Below are 12,806 nucleotides of genomic sequence, written 5' to 3' on the forward strand. Positions count from 1 at the left end.
TGTGTGTGCTGGTGTCAGTACAGGGATGGAGCCACCCCTGTGTGTGCTGGTGTCAGTACAGGGATGGAGCCACCCTTGTGTGTGCTGGTGTCAGTACAGGGATGACGATGAGACAGCACACTTCCCCACATAGGCAGGGTAAATGATCATGACATGATTATTACAGGAGTGAGACAAAAAAAGGGAATTGGGCCCAGGGAACGAGTGCTTTGTTTGATCTTCTTTTGAGACATTGTGTAGCCCTGGCCGGCCTGGCCTCCTGTTCTTCACACCTTACCTCTAGAGATGGGACCTCAAGCCTCCACCCGATGCATGATACACACTTCCTTCTGCTCCGTCCCTCTCCCTGGCAGAGATGTGCCTCCTCACAGTCTGCCAAGACTGTTCTGCACTGTGGTCTGTCTTTTGTGACACAGTTTCCCTAAGTATGCATGGTGATTGTGTGGATTCTCACTTTTAATTGATTTAGAATGCAAGAGAGCCATCCCGAATGCTTTTGGAGAGCTGTACTTGAAGGCCTTGCTCTTCCAGGACTACTTCATAACGACAGCACGACAACCTCCATCTACCTGAGTCTTGTAAAATGACTTTCTCAGTGCTTACCACTTAGAGACGAGGCAGGGGCTTAGCGACTGGCAGCCATGGCGCTTGAGTACCCACATTCCTAGGAAGGCAAGCAACTTCTGCAAGCATTATGAGCTTCCCTATCCTTCTCCATTTTTTTTTTTAAGTTCTAGGATAATTTTATTAGAGTTTAAAAGAAAATCACACGACGGCAGGCAGGTAACCTGTAAATCTTGGTGATTATCCAGAGGAGAATAGAAGAGAGAAGGGGGAGGAAAGCCATACTGCTGGAGTCGAGCCATCATGGAGGCCAGCCACGTGCTGGGGTGTGATGTTCAGAGGGCTAGGGTAAGCATGCGTAGAAAAGAGAAGAAAAGGGTCACATGACAGACAGAGTCACATGACTGTGGCTCTGTAAGAGACTGTTCTGGGGGCCAGAATTCTGGGAACACACGTGCACCATCTCGAAGGGATGTTTATACTACCCATCTCTTTAGCATTTACTTTAAAGTGGTCTTCCCTTCCTGAGGGGCAGTCCCTTGGCCAAGTCATGGGCCCATCCAGCTGGATTAACTCTTAAGGGAAGAGACAATGATCCATTCTGCTGAGGCCTACCATCTTCTTAAGGGATAGCGCCTTGGCGTGGCGCACGGAGGGCTGCTGTTATGTTGCTCATCTCAGCCCTTTCCACAGCCCAGTGTGCAGGGCATCTCATTTGCCTGCACTCTCAGAAGTCACTAATAATTAGCTCGGTATTATTTTTGTAGCCAGATTTCATCTTTCTATCTAGTATGTAATTATTAGGTCATTGCTAAAAAGAATGTCATACAGTTAGCAGTTTCCTTTTCAACTGTAGAAGAGAGACAGAACAATGATTATTTAAAGAAATTCTACTGATCTACTATACAAAGTAAAGACAATGATAATGGAGAGTTCAATTTCTGTGAAATTGGGCTATATGTGGTTATGCCCTTTTATAATAAAGTTTTGTGGGTACCGGGGAACAAAAGTCACTGGTAACTCTTTCTAGTAAATTCTTGTAGGCTGGCTTACTGTGTGTCCTTTTTTGATAATGAAAGATTAAGATGTTGGCACCATCTCATGTCAGCTTTCTTTCGATACCACTGCTCATGGAGTCAGATGTGTCCTGTGGGCAGACACTCACAGTGGTGAACACACGGGGGTGTCCCGTGTCAACTCCTCTCTTCCCAGTGGCCGCTAGTATAACTTGGAACCTTGTAACTCTATAGCCACTTGCCACATCATGACTCCCTGTTCTTTCTTGGAAAGTCCCTGGTCTCTTTGTTCTTTGTCTCTCAGATGTGGGAGTCTGGAAATTGCAGCTGGGAATGTACTTACTTGGTTTTTAAATTATATACTGGGTTTAGTTTCATAATAAATATACTGACCACACTTTTTCTCTGTGTGCAATAGAACATATTGTATCAATGTTGTCTGCATTGTTTCTGATCGGCTTCAGAATCAAACATTCCAAACAGGAGGCATCATCTCTGGGGGCAGCCCCCTCCTTGTCCTATGCTCGAAGGAATGATGATAAAGTTCTACCTGGCACCAACCTCCCCCTAGACAACTGAGGTCCTAGAAGTTTCCTTCCTCCTCTTGCTTGACCTTTGACATATGTGCATGTGGATCCCCTTAAGTATTCTGTGGTTCTCAGCTCCCTGCATAAGACACAGCGGTAACCATGATCAACCACAACTACCGAAGTATTAGTACAAGCGAAACGGTTGCTTATCATTTTTCTAATTCCCTTTCTACAGTTCCTCTACCCACAAGCTGAAAGTCATCTTCTGCCACAGAACCACCTGTTACTGATCTCAGAAGAGAAATGTAAGTATATTTAGGTAATGTGCAGGGTGTATGCGCACAGTCTCCTAGTAAAGGCTGATCGAATCTGCCGGATTGAATCTGCTGGATATCTTTACCTTTGATGTCCATTTGAGACCTAGAATTCCCGTGAAAACCGCCCCCTCCCCGTCAACTCCTTCCTCAATCTCTACTCAGTTTCCTTGTCTTGGGAAAGGAAGAGTTCTTGTATACATAGATATCCAATTTGTCAACTTGTACAACAGTTATACTGTTCTGTCTGTCTGCCTGTCTGTCTGTCTGTTTCCTTTAAGGTGTCTATCAGAGTAGTTGAATGTGATCCAAGTGTGAGAGGCTTGGATGGAGAAAAGAATGGGAAGGCAAGGGGACTAGAAGAATCCCAGGGCAGAGCGAAAGGCCTGCAGTAGCGTGACCAAATTTAAGTATAAGTGACACAGAGGTTATGGTCTTTCAAGGTGTTTTCAGACTTGGGAAGGGATACAGACAAAATCCAAGGAGCAATCTTTCTCATTATGAGATGAAAGTATGGGTTGATTACATTTGAAAGGACAAATTATATTTGTGTCTTATAATTAGAACCAGCAGGATTTCAGTATGACTAAACCTAAATTGCTAGTTGATACAAATCGGATTAAAGTGTTATAGATTTTATTTATGTGTTATAGATTTTATTTATGTGTTGGTGCTGCTCCTAAAGTGCCTTGTGTATACATATAGTTTCTACCTATATTAATGCATACCTGAGGAGGGAAGCCTGGCGACAGAGGGCCAGGCAGTCCATAGGTTATAATACTACAGAAAAAAGCAAATGTGCATCTAGTGCCTTGGGGTCCTGTGTTTGGAGGGCTACTTTTCTAGGCAGTTATTATATAAAAATTTATCCACAGCCATTAGAAAGACAGGACTAATGCTTTTTTCCTGAATGTTAAAGTATCTTTTTTCTTTTTTCTTTTTTTTAAAGATATTGAGCGGTTTCATATCCAGATCACCAGAGAAGATGGAGACAGAGTGGTAAAGATTTGAAACGCTTCTTGCTTCAAACTCTCTTCTAGGAATTATGCCTCTGGCTTCAACAGACAGATGAACTCTATTGATACAACATGTTTTTTTTATTTTTTTGAATAATAACCTCCCTGCTATGACATATGAGCCAAAAGAAAGATGCATGGAGGAACTAGCAGTCCCCCTTGCTATATCACACCCAGTGCCCTGGGTGCAGTTGGCTCGAAGACTTTCTCTACAGTCTCTCTTGCTTGTAAACCTGTCCAATGTTAGATACGCACATGGGGGAAATCAGTTGTTTTTTATCAAATAGAATCATAATCTCTGCCTTTGTGGTTATTATTTTACTTACCACATCAAGAGGATGTAGGTTAGAAACCAGGAAAGGAGCTAATTGTACTTCTCCAATTTTTATAGATTTGCACACGCAGTACATAGAACCTGCCATCTATGGTCCCTGCTTGCCTTTCGTCTCCTCTGTCCTTTCACTTGTCCCCAAGTTCCCTCAGTTAGGTTGGCTCCATGTCTGTCTCCACTCTTGACAACCCTGGCTCGGTTGTTATTAACTTGTGTGAGTAATTATTGAGAAGCCAGATAAAGTAGCTTCCATTCATTTTCTGAGGAAGGGCACGGCAGTCCTGGCATGGTGTCTACGATGCTTCAGCCATTCCACTGTGCATGGACATCCATTCACTTGCCCACTTTTCGTTTTTGTAGTACAAAACATCTTGGACTTATCTTTTGCTTCTATCCTTTATATGTGGGTACTTTGATTGCTTTGGCCTAAATCGTCAGATTTGGATGGCGTGGTTGATGGGACTATGCACTTAATAAGTTTCCGGAGGGTTCGCTAGTTACTTTCCAGAAACCTAGTTTTACAAGCCGAGTATTTGAGTGTAAGGTAAATTTACCTTTAACATTTTCCATAGTAAAATGATAGCTTACTGTTACCTTTGTCTGTACTTCTTTTACTGTTTATTTCGTTTGGGCACCTTCTCTGTTTACTTGCTATTTAAATTTGCTATTTGGAAAACCTATTTATTATATCTCTGTCTGTTTTTCTACTTGGTTACCTTTTTCTTGACAATTTTTATGAGTTCTGAATATAGTATAGATATAAAAATGGTTTTACTCAATGTTTAGCATATACAAGATAACCTTTAAGTTTTTACGCTTATTTACTTTTGTGGTTAGTGGTGGGTGCATGTGCGTGTGTGCTTGTGTGCATGCGTGTGTGTGTGTGTGTGTGTGTGTGTGTGTGTGTGTGCGCGTGTGTGTTTCATGGAATGAATATGGAGAGCTTCTACCCCAGAGATCAAACTCAGGTTGTAATTCTTGGTGACAGGTACCTTTATCCACCAGCCTTCAAAATAATTTTTCTTTGAGAATGTTGATGCTTCCTTGAAGACTTTAAAGCTATGAATGAAACTGAAATGGGATGCAACTTTTACTAATCATATAGCTACTGTCAAAAGCCTCAAAGCAGCAGAGCTGGCTGGAAATGAGCAGGCTGTGTGGGTGGGGCTGTGGCTGCCGGTGACCCCAGGGTGAGGTAGTGTTTAGAGCCCCATGGCAGCAACAAGAACTTGGAGGAGAGCAGTGAGCACACAGTAAGATGAGAATGAGCATAGGCTGAGGAGTGGGTTGGAAGAGAATTTGGGAGCGAAATGATGCTGTGGGGAGTGTGTGTGGGGGAGGGCTCTTGCCAGCTGCCCAGATAAGATCTTATTGCCCAAGATGGCAGCTTTTCTGTTTCTCCATCCCCTGGTGCCCTTCCTGGGTAATAATCTCCCAACCTTTGAGAAGTAACAGCTTCTATAAGGGTGTGTGATTCCACATGTTCACCCAACATCCTTAAATAACAGGTAGTACTGGAGCTCCATCTTCAGAGAAAAGCCACATAAGTGAGTTCACCCCAGAGAGACACAATGGATATTTTATTGTGGTCATGACACAATCTGATACTCACCTTGCTGTCCTAAGGCTTTGGCTGAAAAGATTCCCAAGCCTGTTCCCTTAAACCCAGAATTCATACACATGAAACCAGGGTGGGTTTAGAGGACACATACAGGTGCTCTGGGATCTTTAACATCACTCCCCACTGCCTAACAGCAATGGACCAGGAGAGCAAGAACTAGGGCTGTGTGGGCCCTTGTGCTTTGTACTTAACCCTGAGTTCCAGCAAGCCCTGGAGAAAGTCAGAGTGGGTGCAGGCATGAAGCTGTACCATCCTGAAACTCCTTCCCTGCTCCAGCTCGGGGTCATTAATTTTTAGTAAGTGCGTATGTGTGCATACATGTGTACATTGTGCATGCACCATGTGTATGCTGGTGTGTTTATGTGTTCATGCTGGTATGTGTATGTGCTGGTGTGTGTGTGTGTGTGTGTGTGTGTGTGTGTGTGTGTGTGTGTGCACATACAGGCCAGAGGTCATTCTTGGGTGTGATTCTTCAGGTACCATCTACTTATATTTTTGAGGCAGGGTCTCTCACTAGCCTGGGGCTTGCTGATTAGGCTATACTGTGTAGCCAGCTAGTCTCAGGGAACATCCCGTCTCGGTCTCCTCAGTCCTGGAGTTACAAGTGTAAGCAACTGTGCTTGGATTTTTGATGTAGGTTTTGAGGATCAGCCTTAGGTCCTTATGCTTATAAGACAATAATTTACCAACTGAGCCATCTCCCATTCAAATGGACAGTAAATTCTTAGCTCCTTCTGTAAAGTTATTGAAAAAAAAAAATCTGCTGATAGTAAAATAATCACTAGCAAAGTACCAGGCGTTAGGAGTCTGGGTTTTGCTGAACTAATTTCTCAGCCTAGTCTAACCTCTCTGGGTTTCAGTTTTCCCTTGAGTTCATTATGTAGACAAGAATGACCCTAACGATCCTCCTATGTGCTGGTGATACAGTCATGCGCCACGACCCTGGCTTGTGGGGAAGATGAGGGCTTTCAGTGTGTTAGGCAAACACTCCACTAGCTGAGCTATATCTCCAGCTCCCAATCCTTTGATTTTAAATATCTATTGTTCTTTGAGTTTAAACAGAAATTCTACATTTAAAATAAGAATATTTAATATACTTTTATTTCTTCTTCCTTCATTTCTAGATGGAGTCCCTAGGTAATATTAAATTCTAGAACCACTCAGGGCAGGAGTTGGCAGGGGTTCCATGCTCACTGGGAAGGTTACTGTTCTGATTAAGATATAACTAACAGAAGCTATCACACAAGAGCCCTGTAGGGATAGCGCTGAGGAACTCTGCTTTCGTATAGGGATTCAGGGGTAAGGCTTTGTCCAAGAGGCAAAATCCGAGCCAGACCTCGATGGGTGAGTGTCAAGTATTGCTGATGGGTGTGCAGTGCCATCCCTCTTGTAGAACCAAGACCAAAGCTGGTGTATGGCCCAGTGGGGCATTACAGAGCTCTCCAAGTCAAGCCTGAGTGCTTCCTCACCAGCCGTTGTCTTCAGAGGTGAAGGCTTTCGTCTATAAAGACCTGGCTGAAGGGTACGATTACTAGAGGAACTTACACAGGTTCTGTTATTTTTGTGGAAGGTATGGTCTCTGATGACTTGCCTGTTGAGCTAAGAGTACAGGCCATTAGGATAGAGGCAATGATGCCTTCAAATTTTTTATGGAAAACTCTGTATATTTTGGATATGGGGAGGTGCTAATAATAAATTAGTGGTATTTACATGTGTCATAGGGATAGGGCATATAAAAATAATTTAAGATGTCATTTTAAAAATACTTATGAAATCATTTTGTTCCTAGGTGATTAGAAATCCTAGCCATCTCCCAAGAGACAGAATAGCTGAAGACTTTGTTTGGGCTCAGTGGGACATGTCAGAGCAGAGACTATACTACATTGAACGAAAGGTAAAAACTAGCCAGTCCATGGGTACCTATTACTCTGGGAAGATTATGATGTTGACATCATTACTGTGTCAGTATTTATTTATTTTATTTTCTGCCTATGGATGTTTCCCTTGGATATACATCTGTGTGCCATGCCCTGTGGAGGGGAGAAGAGGGGGTTGGATCCCTGAGAACTAGAGTTACAGATGGTTAGGCGCCACCATGTGTGTGCCAGGAATCTAGCCCAGGATGTCAGGAAGACCAGCCAGTGCTCCTTCCCCTGAGGTCTGGCTAGCCCCTGCTGTGACTTTTTAGTGACCACAGTGTCTTTAATGGGGCAGTCAGTGAGGGTTTATTACAGATAATGAACAGGTTTTCATTATTGTTTCTTGACTACATTTTCTCTTCAGCCTTTTTATTTTGGGGATAATATGCATCTCTTTTCTAGGAGTCAAGGAGTATCTTGAAATGCATCCAGTTTAGGGGAGATGAAAGTTTTAACTTAATGGTAAGTGCAATAGAATGATCGGTCCTAGGAGATTTTACTAGCGTTGGTATTGTTAACAAAAGTTTGGGCGTTTTGATATTGTACCAGTTACTTGCATTATCAAATAACATGGCTTGCGCTGTCACAAGGCCCCAGCTCTCTAACAAATGCAGAGTTGATACAGGTGACGAGGATACCATGCACAGGAGAGTGTGTGTTTAAAGTAACCACCTAACAGGGGCTTAGAGGAAGGCAATAGGTGTGATCCAGAGTAGAACACTCTAAGTGGTTGCAAGTCATTTGACTCAAAAGCAGTCATGAACAGAATGGGTTTGAGGAAGAGAATCAGAGTGTACGGTAAGCACCCAGCATCACCCTTGGGAAAGCTGTTGGGGTTAGTCTGTCTATGGGACGGCGCCTCTTATGCCTTTATCTGGGATGGGCAGTATTTCCTTCCTTTCTTAGGACCAATATTGCTATCAAGCACATATTGGTTTCACACTATTACAAGACTTTCTTATCATTTCCTGCCCCATTTTTAGCTCAACCACTCTGAAAGACATCCCAGGCTCCCTTCTTTCCACGGCTATCTATGGCTTGTGAAAGGTTGCAGCTGTCAATCATCCTACTACAGTATACACTCTGTTTGGTGATATTCAAGTTAAAGGCTCTGTTAGCCTTGCAGGGAAGCATACACTGACCATGTCTGTGAACACCAGGATGCTCCCAGTGCACTTCCTGCACTGTGGGGTGTGGGTCTAGCCTCTGGAGGTGATGGACAGACAAATGGACTCTTTACCACCAGGCCAGCCTCGCACTGGCAGTTTGCTTTGCATTCACAGCCATCATCATGTAATGCCATTTTTCTTTTTTACTTAATCTTTTTGAGATTATAATATAGTTTAAATCCCCCTTCCTTCCTCAGTCTTCTCTAAATTCGTGGCCTCTTCTTGCATTCACTTTTATTATATGTTTATATGAATATGTATATGCATGTATATTTATATTTGGTCTGTATGTTAGTTATTTGCATGTTTTCAGGGATGATCATTTGTCACTGAACAACCCAACCATGTGCTATTTTCTGGGAAAGGTCTGTAATGTCTGTGATGATGCCATTTTTAATGCTTATATCATCCATATATTTTTTTTTTTTTACAGTTTGAAATGCCCTTGGACATATCGTTAAGTGGCTTGAGATTTAAGTAAGTCATCATAGCATGTTAAATTTCATAGACATTTATAGGTAGCAAAATGATGACAGCTTTTCCTAATTGTGGTAGGTAGACACTCGGACAATCTGATATTCTGTACATCTACTTTAAGATTTATTATTTTTATTTTTTTGTGTGTGGATGTTTAGCCTGCATATATGTCTGTACCACATGTGTAAAGTGTTGGCAGAGACCAGAAGAGGGTGTTGGATCCACTGGAACTGGAGTTACAGGCAGGCTGTGAACTGTTTTGTGTGTTCTGATTCTCAAGCCTGGGCCCTCCAGAGGAGCAGCTGGTGCTCTTAACTGATGAGCCATGCCTAGCCCCTCGTGGACCCATCTTTAAAACTCCCATTCTTTAGTCTATAAACCGATCTCATAAGCACGGATACAGGATTAAATGTACAAAGTCAACTGTGTTCATTTTCTTAGCCATGTTTTTCTGCAGGGCAACTGCATTTATTTTGATGTGTGGAAATGCTTGGCTCCTTGTGATTAAACAGAGAGGGTTTATGAGCCAGTGTGAATGAATTTTGATCAAACATCAAAATGCTTTTCTTATTGCCAACAAGAGGTCAACTCACTTAAAACTCAGCCCAGTCTCTTGTTTTATTTTTTTTTCTGTTTTCCTCTTTACTCAAAAGGCAAGACTTTAGAGTACTTAATGTGTATTAAAAGCTACAGTATTAAAAAAAACAACAATAAGACAAAACATAGGACATCAAAGGTCAGAAGAAAAGAATGAGCGATGGCAGTCTTAAGCTGTTCAGTATTACACAAGCTTTATTCAAACATAGATAGATACTGAATTGTACCTATTTTGAAACATAGTATTACATTTTAAATAATATTACTATAAATAAAAACATTACAAAAACATATGTTGTAATATCATTTTCTGTCTATTGCCAGGCCCACACCTTTAAACACCACTTATGTTTTCAGTCACTGTTGTATGTTATTTAACAAACATTGTCAGCTGAAGTGTATATATAGGAAGCATTTCTCTACCTCTGTGAGTGTGTTGTAGTGCTTCTAGTATGTATGAGAGGAATATGTTTTTTTAATGTGTTCAATAATTTCTTTCCTTTTATGATCTTAGACTTGTCAACTTCGGATTTGACTATTGTCAAGACCGTGAGAAGCTACGCAGTCAGTCTTCTCTCTGCATTTTTACCAACCACACAGGTAGTTAGGATCATGCCTACCAATGTTTATTAGAATCTGTATACAAGTCTATGTAATTTGTATAGAACTTGGGTTCTATAGAAAATGCCATTATGGTTTAACTGTGTGAACAATATTGTTAAATAAACTGTTATTTATAAAGTTTTATTAAATAAAGAAAGAAAATGAATTATAACAGCCACATTATTATAAAAATCAAGTGGATATTACACATAGGTCAAACCAGTATAATTCTACCCTTTTCTGTCACTTCCATTATAATTTATATATATATATATATATATATATATATATATATATATATATATTATATATATATATATATATATATATATATATATATATATATATATATATATATGTTATATATATGCATATATATATATAAAATATATTGTATTTATGAAAAAAATATCACCAACAGGGTTATTGTTCTAATAGGTTTTATTGGTGTTGTTTTAATAGAGTGGGAAGATTCATATTTATTCAAAGCAAAATTTCCTATGGAGATGGAAATGCTTTCTGTGTCAGCCTTACTGATGTGTTGGGTTGTAATTATTACTATTTTTTTACCTTTTTCCTGTATTGTATATCTGGAGGGGATTCTTTCACCTGTGAGCTCCAGCACTGAGCTCATGTCGGCAGGCTTGGGGCAAGTCTTTTACCCGTGGAGTGTTCCCACTGGCCCAGGTTTGAAATCTAAACCCACATCCCTGGGTTTAAATGCTATGTCATGGCTGCTGTTGTAGAAGGCAGAGCTTGACACATTGCTCTGTGTATAGAGAACACTGAGAGGGTGGCTGGGAAGGTGCATGTGAGCAAACTATGCTATATGCCTGCCCAGTGCTGGGGTCTGGGAATCACTGCACAAGCTACTCAGGCAAACTGGGATGGCTTATTGAACGCCACACCCCAAGACTGATTGATCAGGGACTTAGGTCAGACTTGGGAGCCAATTGTGACCTTGAGTGAAGATCCTATAAGGCTTTTTGAGCTTGAGATCTATAAACATCCATGCTAAGTTATTCCATCAATCAGGATTTAGGGATAGGGGACTTCCTTAGGAACATGTCTTTGTTGTATACTTTTCCTGCTCCCATTGGTTGAGGTATTCAACTGTGGCAGGGAACTTGCCTTGTCTAACATTCACGTCTTAACTTGCCAACCAGGATGTCGGTTATCCATGCCCATGTCTCTTTCCAGGATGTCAGTTCCCAGGGAGGTTTTAGGAACTTAAACTTTCCTCAACCCCTACTCAAAATGGAAGTCTTATTCCAAATAGCTTCTTGTATTGGTGCAGTGTCTCTCTTATGTTGGGGTCCATCCCAGGGGCAGCTTATAAAGGCAAATATCTTAAGAGCTTAAACACAGGAACTGCTGTCTGGTTGGTTCTGGTCCAAGCAATTTTACTGACTTCTGTTGTGATTGGTTTTCAAGGGCACAGAATATAACAGAATATGTAATCAACTTGGGCATGAGAAAGTTCCTAGAAACAGTGGAAACAATGTATGAGAACGTTTCCTTATAGTATTAGTAATGGTGAAAAATGGCAGGCTAGACAGGCAACAGTTACCTAGGCTTTAACATTCCATCTAGGCCTTTTACCTGAGTCTTAACATATAGAAACAATGTCACAGTGAGCCCTGCCCTGTGTGTCATTAATACATAGTGATAATTATAACACAGGCAGTCACTGTGGCTGCTGGATGGAGAAAGGTGAGAGGAGGTGTACTGGCTAGCTTTGTGTCAACTTGACACAGCTGGAGTTATCACAGAGAAAGGAGCTTTAGTTGGGGAAATGCCCCATGAGATCCATCTGTGGGGCATTTTCTCAATTAGTGATCAAGAGGGAAGAGGCCCCTTGTGGGTGGTGCCATCTCTGGGCTGGTAGTCTTAGATTCTATAAGAGAGCAGGCTCAGCAAGCCAGGGGAAGCAAGCCAGTAAAGAACATCCCTCCATGGCCTCTGCATCACCTCCTGCTTTCTGACCTGCTTGAGTTCCAGTCCTGACTTCCTTGGTGATGAACAGCAATAATGAAGAGTAAGCTGAATAAACCCTTTCCTCCCCAACCTGCTTCTTGGTCATGATGTTTGTGCAGGACTAGAAACCCTGACTAAGACAGGAGGTAAGAGAAGGAGGTCAAGTTTAGATGAGATCAGAGTCCCATTTGGACAATGGAACTTGAAGCGAAGAATATAGAGGGATATATGGGTGTGTTGTATCTCAGAGATGCCTTCCTGTAGTGAGGTGGAGAGGAAAGGCCCTGGCATCCACAGGTGAACAGTGATGGCATTTACTCAAGTATAGGAGCTTTGGTGGGACTCGTGACAGGTGATCATGAGCTTCTTCTGAACATGTTAACTAGTAGACCTTGAACATGTTAACTAGTAGACCTTGAACAGAGAAGAAGGGTCAGGGGTGATGGTGGATGAGTGTGCGAGTTGTCAGAATGTGGAGAGCATTTGAGAGAGACCTTGGGAAGAGGAGGAGACAGTGAGAAGGTGAGGTGTTGAGGAATAATATCTGGGAACTTAAATTAGGATGAGTGTGCAATTGGAAAGGGAAAAAGAATGTCTCATGAGGAGAGAGCCAATCAAGCATTTGTCAGGACCCAAAGGCAGAGCACAACCTCTCCCAGGAGAAGGGCCAAC

The 12,806-nt window shown here is 41.8% G+C and overlaps 1 protein-coding gene across 2 annotated transcripts in view; it reads left to right on the plus strand.

Moving 5' to 3' along the window:
* Nucleotides 1-12,806, plus strand: part of Gsap (gamma-secretase activating protein) — a 100,110-nt gene that overhangs the window by 35,498 nt on the left and 51,806 nt on the right. For both annotated transcript variants that reach the window (XM_021191143.2, XM_029535591.1), the window contains 6 exons: nt 2,346-2,415; nt 3,374-3,423; nt 7,182-7,286; nt 7,714-7,773; nt 8,914-8,957; nt 10,069-10,154. In XM_021191143.2, coding sequence (XP_021046802.1) covers nt 2,346-2,415; nt 3,374-3,423; nt 7,182-7,286; nt 7,714-7,773; nt 8,914-8,957; nt 10,069-10,154 — 415 coding nt within the window. The remainder of the gene's footprint in view (nt 1-2,345; nt 2,416-3,373; nt 3,424-7,181; nt 7,287-7,713; nt 7,774-8,913; nt 8,958-10,068; nt 10,155-12,806) is intronic.

Source organism: Mus pahari, chromosome 2 (assembly GCF_900095145.1).
Source record: "Mus pahari chromosome 2, PAHARI_EIJ_v1.1, whole genome shotgun sequence".
NCBI lineage: Eukaryota > Metazoa > Chordata > Mammalia > Rodentia > Muridae > Mus > Mus pahari.